This window comes from Coregonus lavaretus (genome assembly GCF_964263955.1).
Source record: "Coregonus lavaretus genome assembly, chromosome: 6".
Lineage (NCBI taxonomy): Eukaryota > Metazoa > Chordata > Actinopteri > Salmoniformes > Salmonidae > Coregonus > Coregonus lavaretus.
The window spans coordinates 57,852,581-57,879,955 of record NC_139993.1 but is presented as its reverse complement, the minus strand read 5'-3'; the positions used below and the strand labels follow the sequence as shown (position 1 = coordinate 57,879,955).

Genomic DNA, 27,375 nt, shown 5'->3' with positions numbered 1-27,375 from the left:
CCTCTCTCTCCTCTCTCTCTCATCCTCTCTCTCTCCACTCTCTCTCTCTCTCTATCTCTCTCCTCTGCTCTCCCTGTCTCTCTCTCTCTCTCTTCTCTCTCTCTCTCTCTCTCTCTCCTCTCTCCTTCTCTTCCTCTCAGCCTCTCTCTCCCCTTCAATATGTACCTATCTCCTCTCTCTCTCTCTCTCTCTCTCTCTCTCTCTCTCTCTCTCTCTCTCTCTCTCTCCTCTCTCTCTCCTCTCTCCCCTTCATTATGTACCTATCTCCTCTCTCTCTCTCTCTCTCTCTCTCTCTCCTCTCTCTCTCTCTCTCTCTCTCTCTCTTCTCTCTCTCTCTCTCTCTCTCTTCTCTCTCTCTCTCTTCTCTCCCTGTCTCTCCTCTCTCTCTCTCTCTCTCTCTCTTCTTCTCTCCCTCCAGCCTCTCTCTCCCTTCATTATGTACCTATCTCTCTCTCTCTCTCTCTCTCTCTCTCTCTCTCTCTCTCTCCTTCTCTCCCTGTCTCTCTCTCTCTCTCTCTCTCTCTCTCTCTCTCTCTCTCTCTCACTCTCTCCCTCTAGCCTCTCTCTCCCTTCATTATGTACCTATCTCCTCTCTCTCTCTCCTCTCTCTCTCTCTCTCTCTCTCTCTCTCTCTCTCTCTCTCTCTCTCTCTCTCTCTCTCTCCCTCTATCTTTCTGTCTCTCTTTCTCTCTCTCTCCTCTCTTCCCTTTTTGCTCTCTCCCTCTTCCCTCCATGCTCTTTCCCTCCCTCATCTGTCTCTCTCTCCGTCCATCCAGCCCATCCATCCATCCTCCATCCATCCGTTGTGTTGGTGTATGTATAATTCATCCATCCATCCGTTGTGTTGGTGTATGTATAATTCATCCATCCATCCATCCGTTGTGTTGGTGTATGTATAATCCATCCATCCATCCATCCATCCATCCATCCATCCATCCGTTGTGTTGGTGTATGCATAATTCATGGTGTGTTTGTGTTAGCGTAGGCTAATGAAGCAGTAAATCTCACTCGGCCAGCCAGTCAGGGTGTGGGAGAGATGCAGGGGAGTTTAGGCCCACACAGCAGGGGAGAAAGGGGAGGCAGGGAGACGGCCCTCCTGACACCATCTCTCCTGGTCCTCCGACCACAAACTCACACTCTATCGTATTCTCTCTCCCTCTGCCCTTACCTGTCTTTTGAACTACTACTATCCATCTTCTCTCTCTGTCCTTTTTTCCCTCTCCCTTTTTCTTCATCTTTCCTTTTTTTCTAACTCCTTCTCTTTCCCTCTCGCTCTCCATGTCCTGTTTCTCTCACCTGTTTTCTCTTCCTCTCCTCTCCTCTCCTCTCCTCTCCTCTCCTCTCCTTTGATCTCTTCCCCAGGGCTTTTCAGGCTTTGAGGCATCTCACTGGATCATTCCGTCGATCAGTGTGTAGAGATTCCATCCTGTAGCAGAGACAGAGACTGCATTTCAAATCACACCCTATTCCCTATGTAGTGCACTACTTTTGACTAGTACCCTAGGCTTCATTGTTATTATTGATTATTGATTAATGTACTACATTGTTGAGGGAGCTAGCACATAAAAATGTTGCTGCACTTTTTATACCTGGTGTAAACTGTGTATGTGATGAATCCATTTGATTTGATGGTGCCATTTGGGACACAGGTAGAGGCAGTGATGCAGTGTTTTATTGATTGAGAGGACTGTACAGGTTTTAGTTTTACTGCTATCTATGTGATAAAAGTTTACAGTGCACGTACTGCCACTTCAGCCACTGTGTTTATCACGCCATCACGCCTCCTCCCGAGGCTGAAACTTCTGTTTAATTATCCCAATTCACAGACTATCACCTGTTTATAACACACACATTATCCTAGGCCTAATTGATGACCTGTCGCAGCATTAAAAACATTGCCAGTGTAGCTACAGTATCTCTCGCTATCAAATAAACGACTTTCCATTATACTCATCACTGAGCCTGACCTATGCATGATAGTGATATTCACTGTTTTATGCAGGGTGATCGAATGGATTTTCTGAGGCAATTTAGAATAATGTAGATATTCTGCTTTTCAATGGATTGTTGTGTTCCTGGTTATTGCACCCAGTAGAAAAGAAAACATAATTGAATGTATTCTTCGCATAGCTAAATTGCCTTGTTTTACAACATAAAACATACTGCTTTTTATTGTAGCCATGTATCCTTTCCTCCACCTGTGCCTCTGGGGGCTTGAGAGTGTGTGTGTGTGTGAGAGAGTGTGTGTGTGTGTAAGTGCTTGCTTGTTCGTGTGTGAACTTTGTATGTGTTTAGCATGACACCAGGCAGCGCTGCTCCCCATGTTAGACTCCATCATCATCCATCCCACCATAATCACAGAACCATTGAGTCCTCCCTCTCCCTCTGTGATGACATCCATACAGCGTGGTGTGACAGTGACTTAATACAGTGGCTTGCGAAAGTATTCACCCCCCTTGGCATTTTTCCTATTTTGTTGCCTTACAACCTGGAATTAAAATGGATTTTTGGGGGGGTTTGTATCATTTGATTTACACAACATGCCTACCACTTTGAAGATGCAAAATAGAAATAAGACAAAAAACTGAAAACTTGAGCGTGCATAACTATTCACCCCCCCCCCCCCCCCCCCCCCAAAGTCAATACCTTTTAAAGCCACCTTTTGCAGCAATTACAGCTGTATGTCTCTTGGGGTATGTCTCTATAAGCTTGGCACATCTAGCCACTGGGATTTTTGCCCATTCTTCAAGGCAAAACTGCTCCAGCTCCCTCAAGTTGGATGGGTTCCGCAGGTGTACAGCAATCTTTAAGTCATACCACAGATTCTTAATTGGATTGAGGTCTGGGCTTTGACTAGGCCATTCCAAGACATTTAAATGTTTCATCTTAAACCACTCGAGTGTTGCTTTAGCAGTATGCTTAGGGTCATTGTCCTGCTGGAAGGTGAACCTCCGTCCCAGTCTCAAATCTCTGGAAGACTGAAAGAGGTTTCCCTCAAGAATTTCCCTGTATTTAGCGCCATCCATCATTCCTTCAATTCTGACCAGTTTCCCAGTCCCTGCCGATGAAAAACATGCTTCACTGTGGGTATGGTGTTCTCGGGGTGATGAGAGGTGTTGGGTTAGTGCCAGACATAGCGTTTTCCTTGATGGTACCTTCTTCCATATGTTTGCGGAGTCTCCCACATGCCTTTTGGCGAACACCAAACGTGTTTGCTTATTTTTTTCTTTAAGCAATGGCTTTTTTCTGGCCACTCTTCCGTAAAGCCCAGCTCTGTGGAGTGTACGGCTTAAAGTGGTCCTATGGACAGATACTCCAATCTCCACTGTGGAGCTTTGCAGCTCCTACAGGGTTATCTTTGGTCTCTTTGTTGCCTCTCTGATTAATGCCCTCCTTGCCTGGTCCGTGAGTTTTGGTGGACGGCCCTCTCTTGGCAGGTTTGTTGTGGTGCCATATTCTTTCAATTTTTTTATAATGGATTTAATGGTGCTTTGTGGGATGTTCAAAGTTTCTGATATTTTTTTATAACCCAACCCTGATCTGTACTTCTCCACAACTTTGTCCCTGACCTGTTTGGAGAGCTCCTTGGTCTTCATGGTGCCGCTTGCTTGGCGGTGCCCCTTGCTTAGTGGTGTTGCAGACTCTGGGGCCTTTCAGAACAGGTGTATATATACTGAGATCATGTGACAGATCATGTGACACTTAGATTGCACACAGGTGGACTTTATTTAACTAATTATGTGACTTCTGAAGGTAATTGGTTGCACCAGATCTTATTTAGGGGCTTCATAGCAAATGGGGTGAATACAAATGCACACACCACTTTTCCGTTATTTATTTTTTAAATACGTTTTTTTTTTTCATTTCACATCACCAATTTGGACTATTTTATGTATGTTCATTACATGAAATCCAAATAAATATCAATTTAAATTACAGGTTGTAATGCAACAAAATAAGAAAAACGCCACGGGGGATGAATACTTTTGCAAGGCACAGTACCTTATATCACCGTCCTCTACTCTCCTTCTCCTTCCCCATACATACACACAGACGCCACACAACAAATGTATGATCTTTACATTAGCCCAATGGCTTATGAGCCATCTGGATCAATCACTAGGGAGTTTAGTTTTAGCTGATGCCCAGAGCAACAGATGGACGTAGGTGTGTGTGTGAATGAGTGTGTGTGTGTGTGTGTGTTCATTCGTCATGCATGTGTGCACGCGTGTGGGTGTGGACGCTGGGCCATCTATGATATGCAACTCCGCTCTCCTCCCTTTCCTGTGAAAGGGAATTAGGGAGGCAGTTAATCAAAAGGGCATTAGCATACAAGCGCACAGTCCGCCCTTCTACCCTACTCATAATAGATGCTTAGTCTTAGAACGTTGGTCGAATAACAAAACACCATCTCTCCCTTCCTTACCCCTCTCTATCCATGCTGAGGATGTGACATCAGTAGACCCCCAGGCACCAACACACATTGTCAGGGTAGACAGGGTCAGGGTAGATGGGGTGGGTGCTAACGAAGAGGGTCTTGCAGGGCTTACCCTATAAATCCCCATCTCATCCTCAGCCGTTCACTAATGCAATGACACACGGCGAGAAACCCCAGACGCTACTAACAGCAAATTGCTCATAACCCCGGTTCAGTGTAATATAATGCCAGGAGTGTTTGAGTAAATTGGCTCACACAAGCAGAGCTGATTCTCCTGAGATCTAAATGGCTCTCCTTCATTGTTGTTTGCTGAAGGCCTAGTAGGCAGCTGCTGTCTGTTAGCTGGCCACTGTGTTTTACCGCTCTGTCTCGCGGTGTCAGAACAGAGCTGATGAAATATTAATATCTTACAATGTCAGTCAGGCTGCAGTATTAATTCAGCTAAAATTCAATGAATGACCAGCTGAGTAGAGGGCCTCTGATCAAGGTTTTTAGCAGAGAGAGTGGAGATGATTGGCGTGTGTGTGTGTGCGTGTGTGTATTTTGCTTGTCTGTGTGTTACGATGTGAGTGTGTTACGATGTGTGTGTGTGCCCTAACGCAATGTGTGTTCCTGCTTTAGGTTGTGTTCCTGCTTTAGGTTGTGTTCCTGCTTTAGGTTGTGTTCCTGCTTCAGGTTGTGTTCCTGCTTCAGGTTGTGTTCCTGCTTCAGGTTGTGTTCCTGCTTTATGTTGTGTTCCTGCTTTATGTTGTGTTCCTGCTTCAGGTTGTGTTCCTGCTTCAGGTTGTGTTCCTGCTTTAGGTTGTGTTCCTGCTTAATGTTGTGTTCCTGCTTCAGGTTGTGTTCCTGCTTCAGGTTGTGTTCCTGCTTCAGGTTGTGTTCCTGCTTTATGTTGTGTTCCTGCTTTATGTTGTGTTCCTGCTTCAGGTTGTGTTCCTGCTTCAGGTTGTGTTCCTGCTTTATGTTGTGTTCCTGCTTCAGGTTGTGTTCCTGCTTTAGGTTGTGTTCCTGCTTCAGGTTGTGTTCCTGCTTTAGGTTGTGTTCCTGCTTTATGTTGTGTTCCTGCTTCAGGTTGTGTTCCTGCTTTAGGTTGTGTTCCTGCTTTAGGTTGTGTTCCTGCTTCAGGTTGTGTTCCTGCTTCAGGTTGTGTTCCTGCTTTAGGTTGTGTTCCTGCTTTAGGTTGTGTTGCTGCTTTAGGTTGTGTTGCTGCTTCAGGTTGTGTTCCTGCTTTAGGTTGTGTTCCTGCTTTAGGTTGTGTTGCTGCTTTAGGTTGTGTTGCTGCTTCAGGTTGTGTTCCTGCTTTAGGTTGTGTTCCTGCTTCAGGTTGTGTTCCTGCTTTAGGTTGTGTTGCTGCTTTAGGTTGTGTTGCTGCTTTAGGTTGTGTTGCTGCTTTAGGTTGTGTTGCTGCTTCAGGTTGTGTTGCTGCTTCAGGTTGTGTTGCTGCTTTAGGTTGTGTTCCTGCTTTAGGTTGTGTTCCTGCTTCAGGTTGTGTTCCTGCTTTAGGTTGTGTTGCTGCTTCAGGTTGTGTTGCTGCTTCAGGTTGTGTTGCTGCTTCAGGTTACCACATTCAAACCGTTGTGTGAGATGAAAGTCGTGGGGGAGGAGTCACAGAGTGACTGATCTTAGTTGGCCATGTCTTTCCAAGTTGAGTCCAAAAAACTGTCGATAAGCCTGTCAATATACCTTACACAGTCTGCAACACTGCACTAGGCCTACCTGTCAGCACTTACTGATACAGAGAGAGAGACAGAGAGGCATAGAGAAAGGTAGAGAGAGAGAGAGGTAAAGAGAGAGCGAGAGATCCAATCGAGGTCCCTGAGGTTCTAACACCTCTAAACACTGACCTTCAGAAGGAGACAATAGGAAACCTTCCTCAAGACAACTTTCAGCTCCAGCTTAATGATACCATCAGCTGGCAGGGTATTACCAAGAGGGTCTGACTACCTTGGCTTCCAGATTGTTCTGCATTCTAAGCTGTACACCGTTGCCAATAATGCAACAAGTTGGCTAAAGCAGAAACATAATGGCAACCCGGCTTGTTTCCCAACCTTGGTTCTTGTACATTATGTCAACTATATTATTGACTTTAAGGAATAATCCCTCTATTGTACTGTATAAATCTCAATGGATGTAGTGCCCTTCCTCTGTAGTTTGTTTTGTCTGTTGATTGTCACTACAGTCAGTTATGCATTGAGGAGATATACTGCATCACCCAAGATGCATCAGTCACTCCACAGATTGAAGCAGAACATACTATATAGCCTTTCTATTCTAGCTCATCCTGATGTTTTGTCCGATTGGATATTAAACTTTTAAACACATTTAAAACCGGCTCACGTGAGACCCAGCCATTCACAGAGAACCCAGATGAAGTGATAGAGCCCGGCCAAGAGAAGAGAGGAGAAGAGAAGCCAGCTTCTCTCAGGCAATTCCTACCTAAACCCAAAGCCCATAGCCACCAAACAGAACCTGAATAGAACAAAACCTGGCAACACTTGAACACTGCTGAAACACATCCAGGAAAATAAGCACCAAGATGGCACTCTATTTGCACAAAATAGGGAACAGGGTACCATTTCCGACACAAACATTTTTCCTTATATGGGCCCTGGTCTAAAGTAGTGCACTATCTAGGGAACAGGGTGCCATTTAAGACACAGTCACAGTCTGTCCCTCACCGGGAGCCTACATGTAAAATATGTTTTATATATATTCCCATATCAGGCACTATGTATTGATCTGGGGGGTTGCTATGGCGGGTTGCTGGGTGCGTTGCCAGCAAGTGGCAGTCCGAAATGTATAATTGATGGAGCAGCGTTTGACACTGTGTGTAATGTTATCTAGAATATAGTCCCATTGGGCCCTCTCTGGCTGGGAATGGGGAGGAGAGGGGAGACAGAGAGAAGATGGAGGGTGGGGGGAGGAGTGTAGTGTGTAATCTAGAATATAGTCCCATTGGACCTACTCTGGCTGGGTTTGGGAAAGGGGGAGGAGAGGGGATGGAGGGTGGGGGGAGGGGGGTAGTATATAATCTAGGATATAATTCCATTGGGCCCTCTCTGGTTGGGGTTGGAAAGGGGGAGGAGAGAATGGGGAGAGAGGTGTGGTAGCAGTGTCGTTTGTGGAAAGGGGGAGGAGGGAGAGAGATGGGGGAGAGGGGTGATATAGTAGAGTTTGTGGAAAGGGAGAGCAGGGAATGGGTGTCTGGGCCAAGTGTAACGTTGATGTATTGTACATCAGTTTTTTTCTCACTCCAGGAACCCCATTGGTTAGCTACGGAACAGGAACAATGGTATGCTTGCTTAATGGGGTTTCGCTGGAAGGAACGCCGTGTGTGTGTTTGTGTTCATGTTTGTTTGTGTGTGTGCTTTTGGTGTGTTTGAATGTGTGCTCTCTGTGTGTTTTTGACCTGGTGTCAGACTGACTGTGTGTGTTTCTTTGTCTTACTCTGCAGACATTTGAGGCAGGATCGATTTGAGCAACATGATAACTGAGTTATCTGTCTGTTTCATTGACTGACTGTGTCTCTCTCTCTCTCTTTCTCCCTCCCTCTCCCTCTCTCCCTCTCTCTCTCTCTCTCTCTCTCTCCCTCTCTCTCCCTCGATAGGTCGACAGACGTGCCCACCTGAGAAGTTTGACTGTGGGGGGTCAGCCAGCAAGTGTGTCTCGTTGTCATGGAGATGTGATGGAGAGAGGGACTGTGAGAATGGAGCGGACGAGGACCAGTGTTCCGCAGGTAAGGCTGAAGGGGGCGGGGGGAGGAGAGAGAGAAATACAGAAGAAAGAGAGAGGGAGGAATAGAATAATGGTTAGATCCTCTGTTGAGAGAAAAACAAAGACAGACAAAATTTGACGGAAGCATGAGTGAAAAGAAGAGAGGTATATGCAGTGGTGGAAAAAGTACCCAATTGTCATACTTGAGTAAAAGTAAAGGTACCTTAATAGAAAAGTGAAAGTCACCCAGTAAAATACTACTTGAGTAAAAATATAAAAGTATTTGGTTTTAAATATACTTAAGTATCAAAAGTAAAAGTATAAATCATTTCAAATTTCTTATATTAAGCAAAGCAGACAGCCACATTTTCTCTTGATAAGTGTGTGAATTAGACAATTTTCCTGTCCTGCTAAGCATTCAAAATGTAACAAGTACTTTTGGGTGTCAGGGAAAATATATGGAGTCATTTTCTTTAGGAATGTAGTGAAGTAAAAGTAAAAGTAGTCAAAAATATAAATAGTAAAGTAAAGTACACATACCCCAAAAAACTAAAGTATTTTTACTTAAGTACTTTACACCACTGGGTATATGTTCCTCATGATCATTTGTTTTGGCTTGTGGAGGGAAGAAACACAGTTTGAGGAGCTAAAGGTGTCGGTACAAATAGCGGGCGTGGTATTTTTAGCTCTGTGTCCCAGCTGCCAGTGTTGTTGCTGTGTGTTGATGTGTAGAACATTCAAAGACCTCAGAGTTGTTTCCCCCACTGACGTTTCCTTGATCAATTTTCCCTGACACTGGTTGAGACTGACGTTTCCTTGATCAATTTTCCCTGACACTGGTTGAGACTGACGTTTCCTTGATCAATTCTCCCTGATACTGGGTGAGACTGTAGTTTCCTTAATCAATTCTCCCTGATACTGGGTGAGATTGTAGTTTCCTTGATCAATTCTCCCTGACGCTGGATGAGACTGTCGTTTCCTTGATCAATTCTCCCTGATACTGGGTGAGATTGTAGTTTCCTTGATCAATTCTCCCTGACGCTGGGTGAGATTGTCGTTTCCTTGATCAATTCTCCCTGACGCTGAGTGAGACTGTCGTTTCCTTGATACATTCTCCCTGACGCTGGATGAGACTGTCGTTTCCTTAATCAATTCTCCCTGACGCTGGGTGAGACTGTCGTTTCCTTGATAAATTCTCCCTGACGCTGGGTGAGACTGTCGTTTCCTTGATAAATTCTCCCTGACGCTGGTTGAGACTGTCGTTTCCTTGATAAATTCTCCCTGACGCTGGGTGAGACTGTCGTTTCCTTAATCAATTCTCCCTGACGCTGGGTGAGACTGTCGTTTCCTTGATAAATTCTCCCTGACGCTGGGTGAGACTGTCGTTTCCTTGATAAATTCTCCCTGACGCTGGTTGAGATTGTCGTTTCCTTGATAAATTCTCCCTGACGCTGGTTGAGATTGTCGTTTCCTTGATCAATTCTCCCTGACGCTGGGTGAGACTGTCGTTTCCTTGATAAATTCTCCCTGACGCTGGGTGAGACTGTCGTTTCCTTAATCAATTCTCCCTGACGCTGGGTGAGTGGGAAAAGCAGGTTTCTACACCAGCTCATAAGTAGGGCAGATTTGTCTCTGTGAATGGCTGAGATTGAAACGTCATCTTTCCGTCCGTCCGTCCGTCTGTCTGTCAGTGTGTAGTGAGGTGGCTGTCAAGGTGTGGCTCACACACATTATGTACCTCACACACACACACACACACACACACACACTCCCGTCTACATGGCAGGCCAGAGAGAAATCGCCCACCTTGCGTTTCTCCACCCAATATGAGAGCCATAAAAGCAGCATTGATTTCCCCCTGCTTAGACATGTGACCTATAGTGATATCGATCTCCTTGCATCTCCTGTTTAGAGAATAATATGTATCATACATATAACCTTTACCTGATCTAACAGCTTCCATGGCCTGCCAGACCATTAGGAAAACAAAAGGGCCTCTCAGAATACAGGTTTTTACTGAACACACACACACTAGAGGAGGCTGGTGGGAGGTTCTATAGGAGGACAGGCTCATTGTAAATAGAACAGAGTCTAACGTGTGGTTTCCTTATGTTTGATGTGTTTGACTCTGTTCTATTCATTCCATTCCAGCCATTACAATGAGCCAGTATAGCTCCTCCCACCATCCTCCTTTGACACACACACACACACACACACAGGTTTTCGGTATTATCTGAGGTCAAACCTAAAATAGACCAACACACACTGAGATTGTCTGAAGCTGGAGGGGCGATGATCTTCACTTCGCCCTCTATCTCTATCCGTCCACACATGCAGAGAGATGGCTGAAGAACAGACACATGTGGTCTCTAGTCACAGCAGGATATGACATCACAGACCAGGCAGAGGCATTTCATCCTGTGTTACTATAGTGATTGTGTCCAATATCTCCCAGCTCCAGTTTACCCTGAGTTAGCATTAGCGTTTAGTCCTAGTCTTAGTCCTAGTGTTTAGTCCTAGTCTTAGTCTTAGTGTTTAGTCCTAGTCTTAGTCCTAGTGTTTAGTCCTAGTCTTAGTCCTAGTGTTTAGTCCTAGTCTTAGTCCTAGTGTTTAGTCCTAGTCTTAGTCCTAGTGTTTAGTCCTAGTCTTAGTCCTAGTGTTTAGTCCTAGTCTTAGTCCTAGTGTTTAGTCCTAGTCTTAGTCCTAGTGTTTAGTCCTAGTGTTTAACCTTCATTCCCTCAAAGAGAGAGCGAGAGAGTAGTAGCATACAGCTATCAATGCCATAAACTAACCTTAGGATCAATCAATTCACTAGTGATAGTGTGTTTCCAGTATTCAGCCATACTGTATCCCTATAGTCTCACAGTATTATATTATCCTATCCCTGTATATCTCTCTCACAATATCCATCCTGGCTGTCAGTCACTCACAGGATTTATATTCTACAAATCGTTACATTTGGGAGTTTGTAGACGGGTAATGAAAGCATAAGCTGTTGTTGATGTAGTCATGCAAGCCAATCGGCCCTGCGCCTCAGCCTGTATCACATCATCTCACACCCTGATGGATCTAAATGCAAAGAGAGCTCCTCTGTCTCTATCACTATTCATCACATTGAAATGACGTGGCTATCAAGGAAACCTCTCACATATCTCATTCCCTTTTCATTTCTATTGTATTGACACCGGGGGGGCACTTGTATTGGCTACACGTTCATTCTATCGCCTTTTGATCTATCACAACCAAATACCAAGTGGAAAATAAGATTGGTTATTACATCTTAGAAATATTTCATGGAGGTTCTGATGATAATTGATTTCCTGCCTGATGTGGTCAGTCCGTCTGTGATCTCAGGCTCAATAACAATGACTCATTTGTTCATGTTGAACGACGATCACCACAAAAGTCATTTCCAATTCAGCAGAGCTCCGCAGCCTGCCTGTCTCATGGACTTAGAGTGGAACGATATGTTTGTAATTTCTTTATACAGAAGATGATTCGACTGTCAGGCCGCAGGTCTGTGGAGAGAGAAAAGGACATGGATATTGTTACAGAGGAACAACATATTCAATGTTGCCCCACAACGGTTATCTGTCTGCTTTTCTCACATAAATACAGTATATATTTATTTATTTTATTTTTATTTATTATATACACACACACACAAACACACACACACACACACACACACACACACACACACACACACACAGTACGTTTTTTTCTTCAGTACATTACTTTTAACTCCCTGCCTTATCACAGTAGCTTAGTTCCTAGCGTACAGGCAGTGTGGTCCTGAGGTAGTTAGCTGTAGTGCAGCAGGCAGTGTGGTCCTGAGGTAGTTAGCTGTAGTGCAGCAGGCAGTGTGGTCCTGAGGTAGTTAGCTGTAGTGCAGCAGGCAGTGTGGGCCTGAGGTAGTTAGCTGTAGTGCAGCAGGCAGTGTGGTCCTGAGGTAGTTAGCTGTAGTGCAGCAGGCAGTGTGGGCCTGAGGTAGTTAGCTGTAGTGCAGCAGGCAGTGTGGTCCTGAGGTAGTTAGCTGTAGTGCAGCAGGCAGTGTGATCCTGAGGTAGTTAGCTGTAGTGCAGCAGGCAGTGTGGTCCTGAGGTAGTTAGCTGTAGTGCAGCAGGCAGTGTGGTCCTGAGGTAGTTAGCTGTAGTGCAGCAGGCAGTGTGGTCCTGAGGTAGTTAGCTGTAGTGCAGCAGGCAGTGTGGTCCTGAGGTAGTTAGCTGTAGTGCAGCAGGCAGTGTGGTCCTGAGGTAGTTAGCTGTAGTGCAGCAGGCAGTGTGGTCCTGAGGTAGTTAGCTGTAGTGCAGCAGGCAGTGTGGTCCTGAGGTAGTTAGCTGTAGTGCAGCAGGCAGTGTGGTCCTGAGGTAGTTAGCTGTAGTACAGCAGGCAGTGTGGTCCTGAGGTAGTTAGCTGTAGTGCAGCAGGCAGTGTGGTCCTGAGGTAGTTAGCTGTAGTGCAGCAGGCAGTGTGGTCCTGAGGTAGTTAGCTGTAGTGCAGCAGGCAGTGTGGTCCTGAGGTAGTTAGCTGTAGTGCAGCAGGCAGTGTGGTCCTGAGGTAGTTAGCTGTAGTGCAGCAGGCAGTGTGGTCCTGAGGTAGTTAGCTGTAGTGCAGCTAACTGCCTAATATTGCCATTCTGTACAGTACAGTACACTACTGTACCAACTAGCCATGCACGAGACAGGGAGAGCTGTGCTCAGGGTCAAGTAGAGGTCATACTGGGCGGTTAAGAGCATTGGGCCAGTAACCGAAAAGTCGCTGGTTCGTATCCCAAAGCCGGCAAGGTAGAGAAATCTGCCGTTCTGCCCTTGAGCAAGGCAGTTAATCCCCAACAACCACTGCTCCCTCCGCACCTCTCTGATTCAGAGGGGTTGGGTTAAATGCGGAAGAGACATTTCGGTTGAATGCATTCAGTTGTGCAACTGACTAGGTAGCCCCTTTCCCTGTACGTCCCAGGTTAACCTGAGTGTGTAACACCTTGCTATCTCTGGAATCCCCTCCGCTGTGGCGTGGAGCAAGGTGGAGCTTGTTCAATCAATGAGCTGTCTGTCACAGCAGGAGTGTACAGTACACTCTTAGAAAAAAGGGTTCCAAAAGGGTTCTTCAGCTGTCCCCGTAGGAGAACCCTTTTTGGTTTCAGGTAGAACCCTTTTGGGTTCTATGTTGAATGAACCCTCTATGGAAAGGGTTCTGCATGGAACCGAAAAGAGTTCTACCTGGAACTAAAAGGGTTCTACCTGGAACTAAAAGGGTTTTTACCTGGAACGAAAACTAGTTCTTCAAAGAGTTCTCATATGACAGGGATCATCAACTAGATTCAGCCGTGGGCCGATTTTTTTCTTGAGTGGATGGTCAGGGGGCCAGAACATAATTTCTAATAATTTGTAGACTGCAAATTGAGCGCAAGAATCCCAAACAGATATAATATTTGATACTAATCATTTCAAACCTTGCTTACATTTGTATACGAACACATACATGGGGAGAACAAGTATTTGATACACTGCCGATATTGCAGGTTTTCCTACTTACAAAGCATGTAGAGGTCTGTAATTTTTATCATAGGTACACTTCAACTGTGAGAGACGGAATCTAAAACAAAAATCCAGAAAATCACAATATATGATTTTTAAGTAATTAATTTGCATTTTATTGCATGACATAAGTATTTGATACATCAGAAAAGCAGAACTTAATATTTGGTACAGAAACCTTTGTTTGCAATTACAGAGATCATACGTTTCCTGTAGGTCTTGACCAGGTTTGCACACACTGCAGCAGGGATTTTGGCCCACTCCTCCATACAGACCTTCTCCAGATCCTTCAGGTTTCGGGGCTGTCGCTGGGCAATACGGACTTTCATCTCCCTCCAAAGATTTTCTATTGGGTTCAGGTCTGGAGACTGGCTAGGCCACTCCAGGACCTTGAGATGCTTCTTACGGAGCCACTCCTTAGTTGCCCTGGCTGTGTGTTTCGGGTCGTTGTCATGCTGGAAGACCCAACCACGACCCATCTTCAATGCTCTTACTGAGGGAAGGAGGTTGTTGGCCAAGATCTCGCGATACATGGCCCCATCCATCCTCCCCTCAATACGATGCAGTCGTCCTGTCCCCTTTGCAGAAAAGCATCCCCAAAGAATGATGTTTCTACCTCCATGCTTCACGGTTGGGATGGTGTTCTTTGGGTTGTACTCATCCTTCTTCTTCCTCCAAATACAGCGAGTGGAGTTTAGACCAAAAAGCTATATTTTTGTCTCATCAGACCACATGACCTTCTCCCATTCCTCCTCTGGATCATCCAGATGGTCATTGGCAAACTTCAGACGGGCCTGGACATGCGCTGGCTTGAGCAGGGGGACCTTGCGTGCGCTGCAGGATTTTAATCCATGACGGCGTAGTGTGTTACTAATGGTTTTCTTTGAGACTGTGGTCCCAGCTCTCTTCAGGTCATTGACCAGGTCCTGCTCAGTAGTTCTGGGCTGATCCCTCACCTTCCTCATGATCATTGATGCCCCACGAGGTGAGATCTTGCATGGAGCCCCAGACCGAGGGTGATTGACCGTCATCTTGAACTTCTTCCATTTTCTAATAATTGCGCCAACATTTGTTGCCTTCTCACCAAGCTGCTTGCCTATTGTTCTGTAGCCCATCCCAGCCTTGTGCAGGTCTACAATTTTATCCCTGATGTCCTTACACAGCTCTCTGGTCTTGGCCATTGTGGAGAGGTTGGAGTCTGTTTGATTGAGTGTGTGGACAGGTGTCTTTTATACAGGTAACGAGTTCAAACAGGTGCAGTTAATACAGGTAATGAGTGGAGAACAGGAGGGCTTCTTAAAGAAAAACTAACAGGTCTGTGAGAGCCGGAATTCTTACTGGTTGGTAGGTGATCAAATACTTGCAATGCAATAAAATGCAAATTAATTACTTAAAAATCATACAATGTGATTTTCTGGATTTTTGTTTTAGATTCTGTCTCTCACAGTTGAAGTGTACCTATGATAAATATTACAGACCTCTACATGCTTTGTAAGTAGGAAAACCAGCAAAATCGGCAGTGTATCAAATACTTGTTCTCCCCACTGTATATCTCTCTATTATGCGTTGGAATACTTTGGAATAAACATACACACGCCTTGATATTCTCGCCTGTCCAGCCTGCGCAAAAAAATAAATACAGCTTCCATCCCATTATTTGATAACGGATCAAGAGAGTTTGGAAGAGTCCAGCCACCTTTATAAATTACAGAGGAAGAGCTGTGTGTGTGTGTGTGTGTGTGTGTGTGTGTGTGTGTGTGTGTTTGTATCCCGAACGCTCGACTTGGCGCAGCATCCAGTCTCCATTAAAAAGCCCTTCATTTATAATCTTTTCACACTGGGCCTGTGACTGTGTAGGTGTAATGGGATGTGGGCACGGAACACACACACAGTCGCTCCTTTCCCAGAGGCGGTGCGGTTGTTTCAGACTCTAGCCATTTCCCAATAGCTTCTGAAAACATTGGGTCATTTGCTGTTCTTCTCTAAGCACCTCTCTCCCCCTCACACCCACGCCATATCACACAGGAGATGGAACTGCAGCTGGGAGGTGGTTCGACCCAAACCTAAAACATTGACAGCTTCCTCACAGGGCCTGAGGAAAACAACAGAGGGAGGGAGGGAGGGAGGGAGGGAGGGAGGGAGGGAGGGAGGGAGGGAGGGAGGGAGGGAGGGAGGGAGAATGATGGGAGGGGGTAGAGAAAGTGAGAGAAAAAGACAGAGAGAGAGGGAAATAATTAAAGGAGTAAGAATGGGAGAGCGATGCAGTTGAGATTTATTCATCTGATTATTATTAGGATAGACAGGAAGAAAGTCGCTGGTGCTGATAAAGCCATGTAAAAATGATAATTATGTAATTACCACCCACTGGCTGTGTAGAACGTTGGGGCCTGCCTTTCTATATTGTACAGATCTAATCATGTGATTTAAGCCTGATCTGCATCTTTATCTGAGCTGGGCCATTGCTAATTTATTCATAGATTTATTTACTGTTCGCCAGTTTTCGAAAGAAACACAATTAATTTCCAGCAACGCACGCAGAGCGGGAATTACCCCCTGCCCACACTGAACGACAAGGGACCAGAGATGCGTTCGGGATCTTGTTCTGTCTGACAGTTTGCGTTCTAACCGCCTTGAGTCTCTGTGAAATGTATTAATTAATTAATCAATTACCATACAGAACTCCAACATCAGCCTCAACAACACCATACCCTTTCTGGCATCCAATGTCCATCTCTTCTTCATTCTAGAAAGGTTGACATAATCCCACCAGGGGAAGCTACGTGAAGACTGACTGGCATAATTTGATTAATATTTAAATCCAGACCTAACCACCATCTGACTCCTCTAGTGATGTCTGGTGATTGAGCCATTCATGGGGTATTCTCCTTTACATTCCCATGGCTGATATCTGTTACCTACCCATCATGCCTAGCTGTGAAAGAGTAGAGGTATCGCTGGTGGATGACACTGATCTTATCTAAAGATTTCTCTTTGTCTCCTGGTGATATTCTGCTATTTCCTTTTCATCTGTGGTGCCATTTACCGTGGCTCCTCCAGGCTCCCTCCCCAGACAGACAGACAGACAGACAGACTACACTGAGACACCCTAAGACTAGGCTGCCCTTTAAACCATCAGACATAAATGCTGTCTCTCTGGGCTTTTACTGCAGTTTTATACCATTAATAGCATGGGGAAATAATTTCAAAACCACCAATTTGAAATTCTTTTGAAAGACTACCACCAATTTAAAATGTCTTTGAAAAGACCACCACCCGTTTGGAATTCATCTTAAAAGACATCCAGTTCGGAGCGTAGCCCATCAGAGGTGAATCTTTTCCCAATTACCGCACAGCGCAGGGTGGCTAAATTGTCACACCCCCTATTATGTCATGTCGTGTCATCATATAATGTCTTATCACTACCTGTCCCGCTCTCCTCACTCTTGTCCATGATATGATTGATTTTTTTTAAACATTAAATGCGCTATGCATTATGTGGGTTGAATGCTGTAACACAGAATAAAACATGATGGAAGTGACTGCCCATGACTGCTTATCACTTATCAACCATCATTTATTCACATTACTTTACTTTAATACAATATTTCAGTTGTTCTGAATATTACATTTGTTTTATTTAATGACTTTATTATTTAATTCCAAGTCATCATCTCATCTCTATAGAGCTGCTGCTTATGCTGTCTGACAAAATCACTATTTTAGTAGTTCTTCAAAGTAAATAAGGCATACTTCTATGACTGCTGAATACCAACGATCAATCACTTAGATTATGTCTTTTCAGGTAGAGAAACACCACATGGCCAAAAGTATGTGGACAGCTGCTCGTCAAACATCTCATTCCAAAATCATGGGCATTAATATGGATTTGGTCCCCCCTTTGCTGCTATAACAGCCTCCACTCTTCTGGGAAGGCTTTCCACTAGATGTTGGAACATTGCTGCGGGGACATTAGTGAGGTCTGGTGCTGATGGGCGACTAGGCCTGGCTCGCAGTCGGAGTTCCAATTCATCACCAAAGGTGTTAGTTGGGGTTGAGGTCAGGGCTCTGTGCAGGCCAGTCAAGTTCTTCCACACCGATCTCGACAAACCATTTCTGTATGGACCTCGCTTTGTGCATGGGGGCATTGTCATGCTGAAACAGGAAAGGGCCTTCCCCAAACTGTTGCCACAAAGTTGGAAGCACATAATCGTCTAGAATGTCATTGTATGCTGTAGTGTTAAGATTTCCCTTCACTGTAACTAAGGGGCCTAGCCCAAACCATGAAAAACAGCTCCAGACCATTATTCCTCCTCCACCAAACTTTACAGTTGGCACTATGCATTGGGGCAGGTAGCATTTTCCTGGCATCCACCAAACCCAGATTTGTCTGTCGGACTGCCAGATGGTGAAGCGTGATTCATCACGCCAGAAAACGCGTTTCCACTGCTCCAGAGTCCAATGGCGGCGAGCTTTACACCACTCCAGCTGACGCTTGCATTGTGCATGGTGATCATAGGCTTGTGTGTGGCTGCTCGGCCATGGAAACCCATTTCATGAAGCTCCTGACGAGTAGTTATTGTGCTGACGTTGCTTCCAGAGGCAGTTTGGAACTTGGTAGTGAGTATTGCAGCCGAGGACAGACGATTTTTACACACTTTACGCTTCAGCACTCGGTGGTCTCGTTCTGTGAGCTTGTGTGGCCTACCACTTCGCGGCTGAGCCGTTGTTGCTCCTAGACGTTTCCACTTCACAATAACAGTACTTACAGTTGACCGGGGCAGCTCTAGCAGGGCAGAAATTTGACGAACTGACTTGTTGGAAAGGTGGCATCCTATGACGGTGTCACGTTGAAAGTCACTGAGCTCTTCAGTACGGGCCATTCTTCTGCTAATATTTGTCTATGGAGACTGCATGGCTGTGTGCTTGATTTTATACACCTATCAGCAACAGGTGTGGCTGAAATACCTGAATCCACTAATTTGAAGGGGTGTCCACATACTTCTGGCCATGTAGTGTACCTCGTGAAGCAACTGCTCTCTATCCCTCTCGATCACGCGTTCTTCTTTCTTATCTCCCTCTCCGTGTCTGCCCCACACAGACCGGACAGGTAGGCCTCAAATGGATTATGGTCATTGTAGTTAATTACCACGTTTTCTGCTCTACACCACTCAGAATATTAGCCTGTTGGAAACTACAGCTCTCTACTGCATCGCACAGTTTGGGCTTGATCTGATATATCTCTAGAGAAACTGTGCAATTGATGTGAGCATTGATCTCACAGAAAAAAACTGACCTAAATGTAATTCAAATGATTGAACGAACGTATGTCAACATTTTGGTTAATCGCTTAGCACTACTGAGTACTCACGTGGCCTGTCTATCTGCCTCTACCTGTCAGTCTGATAGCCTGTGAACCCCAACCTCAAAGCCCTAATTTAGTCAAAGTACTGATAAACAGCATGAGACCCTAGAGAGGGGCTGACTGGCGGCCTGTCTATACACACACACATCCCCATCCACATTCTCTCACATAAACAGGCCCATCTGGCCCTCCTGTCTGTAGTTCACGTGTATGGTTGTAACTACTGAATCCCTCCCCCTCCTCCTCCTCCTCCTCTTCCTCCTCCTCCTCTTTCTCCTCCTCCTCCTCCTCTTCCTCCTCCTCCTCCTCCTCCTCCTTCCCCAACCCAAAGCTCCAGAGTCTTTAGCCTACTAAGTGAACTGGCTAACATCTCCTATGAGGAGAGCTGTACATCATAGATGTGTCTTGTTTCAGATACAACTTTTCATCCCAAATTGCACCCTATTTCAATATATCATGCACTACTTTTGACCGAAGTAGTGCACTATATAGGGAATAGGGTGCCATTTGGGGGGCAGTCAGGGGGGTTCCCTCAGGGAACACATCTCTCTGATCCACACTGCTTTAATGATTTAAGTATAATGGTGCCTCATAGCAACGGTGAACGCTACATTAGCTCGCTGTTGCAAAACAATGGCTCAAGACGATACCCAGGCCAGGAGATGTGGGATGGGGAGTGGAGGACTACAGCTCATCGTTACTGCTATCCAGAGGCTGCTGTTGACAAATTGTTTTCCCTAAATAGAATTATTCATCAGGATATGATCAGCCCTGGATGTCAGCACAGCACCAGTAGACCATTCTATCATCATTGATTAGTTGTATTGATAACTCATATGTAGATATAGATTGGTATTCTAGCCCATGTTGTTTGTTTGCTCTATGGTCCATTAGAGCCAGACTAGAAGGCTGTAGACCAGGTGTCTGGCTGAAGATGTTGGGTACCGACTTCAGACGAGCCCTGTGACGCTAGTGTTGGTGAGAGTCTCGTCTTGGCATAGAGGGGTCATAATAGTTTTGTAGGTTTTGACGTTTTTGGGATGTCTCATGGTCTGACAAACACAGCTGTAGCTCTGCCACCTTTCACCGCAGATGCGGAAGACCAACATTGACGGATGCGGTGGATTGAGACGCAGCCCGTGCAGAAAAACAGATACTGTATGTCTCGCTTAAACAGACATGGGAATTTCTGGGGATTTTTGTATTATGCTAATTCAATTTCCACAGGGGCGCGGACATTGACTCTAGGGGTTAAGTTGCTTGATGGAGGATTTATCTATGAGAAATATATCAGAGAGCCAAATGCTATTCTGAAGCCAGCATACAGTATAATATGATACTCGGTAAAAGAGAGGTGTTCATATCATTCTTCTTAGACGACAAATAGCATCAACAGTGTTTGCTTTTTCATTAATTTATCTGTAAATTCCAACATTCAACCACTGTTGATTGGCAACAAAGTCTATTGACCTGAATTAAAATGTGTCCTTGCTCAACTGTCAGTCAATTAACATACAGACAGAGAGGGGGGATTGGGGGTTGACCTGGGAAACACCTGATCATATAATTGCCTCTTGTTTATTTGTTGACTTAATTAAATTACTCTGATAGGAGTGGAGATGATTAGTATGCTTCCGCAAAATTAGCAGAAAATCCAATTGGCTATTATTATAATTAGCCCCAGTGGCGCAGTGTGTTATGTGTGGTGAGAGACACTGAAGTGGTGGGCCACACACACACACACACACACACACACACACACACACACACACACACACACACACACACACACACACACACACACACAGAAGTGAAATGCTACTGAAAGACAAGTGTGCCCTTTCCCCACAACACATAAATCATAGGGAGTCAGTCCAATGTGGAAATGTGATAATGTCACTGTTGGGAATGGCTGGAGTATGTCACTGTGGGTGTTACACTCCACACTCCACAGAGCCTGGATAGGTGAAAAGGCTAAAGTGGCATTTATCATCTGCTGTGAACACTAGCCAGTTGGCAGGAGTGTGTTTATATGAACTGCAGTATGACTTAAGTATGAGAGGAAGGATGTCAGTTGAGGTTTGTGTGTATCTGTTGTAGCAGTATTTGGGTACCTGCTTTCTGTACGTGCATGTCCTAATATTACTGTCTGTGTGAGTAGTTCGGCATTATGCCAGTATGTGTGTGTGTGTGTCTATGAGTGAGTGTGTGTGTGTGTGTATGAGTGAGTGTGTCTGTGAGTGAGTGAGTGAGTGTGTTTGTGAGTGAGTGTGTGTGTTTGTGAGTGAGTGTGTGTGTGTGTGTGTGTGTGTGTCTATGAGTGAGTGTGTGTGAGCTTGTCTGTGTCTTTGTGTGTTTAAATGAGCCTGTGAATTCTCTCTCTGCACTATGTCCGCACAGTGTTATAGCAATCCTCTACATAAAAAGGCCATACAACTCAATACCTCCACAGTTATCCCTTTGGTTCAGCTGACCCTATTAAGGCAGGGCCAGCCGCTTATCACTGCATACTAACAGTCATTTAGCCTGTGCTGCCACTACACAGAGCCAGGGCCAGGCCTGGGGCTATTTGGGCAGCCAGGAAATCAATGAGGTTAGAGGGAGACACAGAGAGGTTATAGAGGAGCCTGTCAGAGCCTGTCTCAGAGCATCTCTCTCAGTCTCAGACACATACAGTACAGAAGCCAAGTGTTTTTAGCATGGCTGTGGCTCTTGGCCCTGGAGGCTCCATGGCTGGATGTGTAGTTCAGAGCAGGCCCAGGCGCCTGTGGCTCTGGGCCCTGGAGGCTCCATGGCTGGATGTGTAGTTCAGAGCAGGCCCAGGCGCCTGTGGCTCTGGGCCCTGGAGGCTCCATGGCTGGATGTGTAGTTCAGAGCAGGGCCTGGAGTGTGATTGTGTTTCTCATCTCTAATCTCATACCCTTTTTAGCGCCCACTGTCATTCTGTTACGCAGTCTGTTAGAAGAAGTTCCTCTTTCTTACTGTTCTGTTTTGTCTAAACTCTCTTACATGACTCTTACATGACAGCTCATGGTTTCCCTTCATCACTCTCCCATGTTTAGACCTCTAACTCATCCCTCTCTCTTTCTTTCTCTCTCTCTCTCTCTCTCTCTCTCTCTCCGTGTCTCTTGCTTCCCTCTACAGACGCCAAGGCCTGCCCCGCCAAGGAGTTCCAGTGCCATAACAGGAAGTGTGTGGCTCCCATCTTTGTGTGCGACGGCGATGACGACTGCGGGGATGGGAGTGATGAGGAGAAGTGTTCCATTTCCACCTGTGGCCCCCACGAGTTCCGCTGTAACGACTCAGAGTGCATCCCAGCCCTGTGGAGCTGCGATGGGGACCCAGACTGCGGGGATAAGTCTGATGAGTCTATGGAGTGCTGTAGTCGCCGGACAGAGCCCCAGAAGCCCCGTTGCCCGGCGGGGGAGTTCCAGTGTGGAAGTGGAGAGTGTGTCCACCTCAACTGGAAGTGTGACGGCGACGCAGACTGCAAGGACAAATCTGACGAGGCTGACTGCGGTAAGTCATCTACTGTATCTGGGCTTGGGTCACCTGAGGATGCACACAGGATGTGGCCGTACATATACAGTGCATTCGGAAAGAATTCAGACCCCTTGACTTTTTCCACATTATTTTTACATTACAGCCTTATTCTAAAATGGATTAAATTGTTTTTTTTCCCCTCATCAATCTATGGCTGTGGTCAAAAGTTTTGAAAATGACACAAATATTAATCTTCACAAAGTCTGCTGCCTCAGTTTTTATGATGGCAATTTGCATATACTCCAGAATGTTATGAAGAGTGATCAGATGAATTGCAATTAATTGCAAAGTCCCTCTTTGCCATGAAAATGAACTTAATCCCCAAAATACATTTCCACTGCATTTCAGCCCTGCCACAAAAGGACCAGCTCGCATCATGTCAGTGATTCTCTCGTTAACACAGGTGAGAGTGTTGACGAGGACAAGGCTGGAGATCACTCTGTCATGCTGATTACATTTTACATTTACATTTTAGTCATTTAGCAGATGCTCTTATCCAGAGCGACTTACAGTTAGTGAGTGCATACATTTTCATACTGGCCCCCCGTGGGAATCGAACCCACAACCCTGGCGTTGCAAGCGCCATGCTCTACCAACTGAGCTACAGGAGGCCCCTGATTGAGTTAGAATAACAGACTGGAAGCTTTTAAAGGAGGGTGGTGCTTGAAATCATTGTTCTTCCTCTGTTAACCATGGTTACCTGCAAGGAAACACGTGCCGTCATCATTGCTTTGCACAAAAAGGGCTTCATAGGCAAGGATATTGCTGCCAGTAAGATTGCACCACCTAAATCAACCATTTATCGGATCATCAAGAACTTCAAGGAGAGAGGTTCAATTGTTGTGAAGAAGGCGTCAGGGCACCCAAGAAAGTCCAGCAAGCGCCAGGACCGTCTCCTAAAGTTGATTCAGCTGCGGGATCGGGGCACCACCTGTGCAGAGCTTGCTCAGGAATGGCAGCAGGCAGGTGTGAGTGCATCTGCACGCACAGTGAGGCAAAGACTTTTGGAATATGGCCTGATGTCAAGAAGGGCAGCAAAGAAGCCACTTCTCTCCAGGAAAAACATCAGGGACAGACTGATATTCTGCAAAAGGTACAGGGATTGGACTGCTGAGGACTGGGGTAAAGTCATTTTCTCTGATGAATCCCCTTTCTGATTGTTTGGGGCATCTGGAAAAAAGCTTGTCCAGAGAAGACAAGTTGAGTGCTACCATCAGTCCTGTGTCATGCCAACAGTAAAGCATCCTGAGACCATTCATGTGTGGGGTTGCTTCTCAGCTAAGGGAGTGGGCTCAATCACAATTTTGCCTAAGAACACAGCCATGAATAAAGAATGGTACCAACAAATCCTCCGAGAGCAACTTCTCCCAACAATCCAAGAACAGTTTGGTGATGAACAATGCCTTTTCCAGCATGATGGAGCACCTTGCCATAAGGCAAAAGTGATAACTAAGTGGCTCTGGGAACAAAACATCAACATTTTGGGTCCATGGCCAGGAAACTCCCCAGACCTTAATCCCATTGAGAACTTGTGGTCAATCCTCAAGAGGCGGGTGGACAAACAAAAACCCACACATTCTAACAAACTCCAAGCATTGATTATGCAAGAATGGGCTGCCATCAGTCAGGATGTGGCCCAGAAGTTAATTGACAGCATGCCAGGGCGGATTGCAGAGGTCTTGAAAAAGAAGGGTCAACACTGCAAATATTGACTATTTGCATAAACTGAATGTAATTGTAAATAAAAGCCTTTGACACTTATGGAAAGCTTGTAATTATACTTCAGTATACCATAGTAACATCTGACAAAAATATCTAAAAACACTGAAGCAGCAAACTTTGTGAAGACCAATACTTGTGTCATTCTCAAAACTGTTGACCACGACTGTACACACAATACCCCTTAATGACGAAGCAAAAAAATTATTTTATAATTTTTTGCAAATATATTACAAAAAAAACGTTAATATATAATTTACATAGGTATTCAGACCCTTTACTCTGTACTTTGTTGAACCACCTTTGGCACCGATTACAGCCTCAAGTCTTCTTGGGTATGACGCTACAAGCTTGGCACACCTGTATTTGGTGAGTTTCTCCCATTCTTCTCTGCAGATCCTCTCAAGCTCTGTCAGGTTAGATGGGGAGCATCGCTGCACAGCTATTTTCAGGTCTCTCCAGAGATGTTCGATCAGGTTCAAGTCTGGACTCTGGCTGGGCCACTCAAGGACATTCAGAGACTTGTCCCGAACCCACTCCTGCGTTGTCTTGGCTGTGTGCCTAGGGTCGTTGTCCTGTTGGAAGGTGAACCATCGCCCCAATCAGAGGTCCTGAGCACTCTGGAGCAGGTTCAAAAGATCTCTCTGTACTTTGCTCCGTTCATCTTTCCCTCGATCCTGACTAGTCTCCCTGCCACTGAAAGACATCCCCACAGCATGATGCTGCCACCACCATGCTTCACCGTAGGGATGGTGCCAGGTTTGCTTGGCATTCAGGCCAAAGAGTTCAGTCTTGGATTCATCAGACCAGAGAATATAGTTTTTCATGGTCTGAGTCCTTTAGGTGCCTTTTGGCAAACTCCAAGCTTGCTGTCATGTGCCTTTTACTGAGGAGTGGCTTCCGTCTGGCCACTCTACCATAAAGGCCTGATTGGTGGAATGCTGCAGAGATGGTTGTCCTTCTGGAAGGTTCTCCCATCTCCACAGAGGAACTTTGGAGCTCTGTCAGAGTGACCATTGGGTTCTTGGTCACCTCCCTGACCAAGAAGTCCCTTCTCCCACGATTGCTCAGTTTGGCCAGGCAGCCAGCTCTAGGAAGAGTCTGGGTGGTTCCAAACTTCTTCCATTTAAGAATGATGAAGGCCACTGTGTACTTGGGGACATTCAATGCTGCAGAGTTTTTTTGGTACCCTTCCCCAGATCTGTGACTCGACACAATCCTGTCTCGGAGCTCTATGGACAATTCCTTCGACCTCATGGCTTGGTTTTTGCTCTGACATGCACTGTCAACTGTTGGACCTTATATAGACAGGTATGCCTTTCCAAATAATTTCCAATCAATTTAATTTACCACAGGTGAACTCCAATCAAGTTGTAGAAACATGATCACAGATGATCAATGGAAAAATAATGCACCTGAGCTCAATTTCAAGACTCATAGCAAAGGGTCTGAATAGTTATGTAAATGAGGTATTTCTACAAACCTGTTTTCACTTTGTCATTATGAGGTATTGTGTGTAGATTGAAAAATAATTAAGTACATTTTTAGAATAAGGCTGTAACGTAACAAAATGTGGAAAAAGTGAAGGGGTCTGAAAACTTTCCGAATGCACTGTATATGTATATAGTCTATATGGACAGGAAGTGGAGTTTTCTGTGTGTGTAGGGTTGTAGTAAGCTTAGAATGACTTAACAGCTTAAAATCACTATACATATCTATGTACAATTAATATATGTGGATGGATTTGTTTGTGTACAGGCATTGGTGTGTATTGTAGCCTCTTTGTCTGTATGTGTGTGCCTGCGTGTCTGTATGAATGATACAGTATGCTATCAAAGCCCCCCTGAGACATCTGTTTTGGCGCCCGTTAATAAGAAGCTCCACGCTGGAATCACCACGGCAATCAGTGGGGTTGGTTGCCATGCAACAGTGTGATGATTGGAACAGTGGAGAGCCCTTGAGAGGGAGCGAGGGTCCCCACTACCATGCCCTCTCTCCCTGAGTAACACACTATTCTCAACCCCAGAGACCACTCAGTAATGACAAACACTGATCACAAAGACAGGGAGGAAGTCAGAGTAGATTCATGCAGGGGTTTCAGACTTATTAGAGGGTTTGGATGTTAAAATATGATTAAACCTACCTACCATTATGATCAAAAACAATATTATGATTAAAATATAATATCCTCCCTTATTGTGGGTACTTTATGTTAACTGTAGAGACCATACTAATGTTAAACCGATGTACAAGTCATACCAGTGCTGTGGTGTCATGTGTAGTGGTATGTGATGACATGATCATTACTTAAAAAAATTAAATAATTAATGAACAACTTTTATTGTGTGCTCTGAAATAAAACCCAGTCCACGGAGGCCCACAGGAGAGGTCATCATGCTGGGTTTAGAGACAAAACATGTGGCTATGAGTCCAGAGACTGTTAGGAAAAGTAACCCAAATAAACATTAACATAACCTTTAAGTCTATATATTAGATGAAGTGCAAACAAACCACCCACAGCACAGACATTTTAGTAAGTTATTGTATCTTTGTTTCTTTGTGTCTTCTGATGAGCAGGACCCTAATGCAGTGTTCTGTGCATTTGTTTTGTTACAACCCAACATGAAATAGAGATACAGGACATTCCCCTGAACTAGGCACATGATTCTATAGGTGTACCTCAAATGTATTTAGCTGATTCCCTCATCGTCTTCCTCTCAAAGCACATTCAATCAATCAATCAATTTTATTTTATATAGCCCTTCTTACATCAGCTAATATCTCGAAGTGCTGTACAGAAACCCAGCCTAAAACCCCAAACAGCTAGTAATGCAGGTGTAGAAGCACGGTGGCTAGGAAAAACTCCCTAGAAAGGCCAAAACCTAGGAAGAAACCTAGAGAGGAACCAGGCTATGAGGGGTGGCCAGTCCTCTTCTGGCTGTGCCGGGTGGAGATTATAACAGAACCATGCCAAGATGTTCAAAAATGTTCATAAGTGACAAGCATGGTCAAATAATAATCAGGAATAAATCTCAGTTGGCTTTTCATAGCCGATCATTAAG

At 45.1% G+C, this 27,375-nt stretch overlaps 1 protein-coding gene across 1 annotated transcript in view; it reads left to right on the top strand.

Moving 5' to 3' along the window:
• Positions 1–27,375, top strand: part of LOC311131091 (low-density lipoprotein receptor-related protein 8-like) — a gene marked incomplete at both ends in the record, with an annotated part of 260,174 nt that overhangs the window by 168,746 nt on the left and 64,053 nt on the right. Inside the window, 2 exons of the mRNA XM_084163905.1 lie at positions 8,046–8,174; positions 22,196–22,570. Of these exons, the coding sequence (XP_084020031.1) occupies positions 8,046–8,174; positions 22,196–22,570 (504 nt within the window). The remainder of the gene's footprint in view (positions 1–8,045; positions 8,175–22,195; positions 22,571–27,375) is intronic.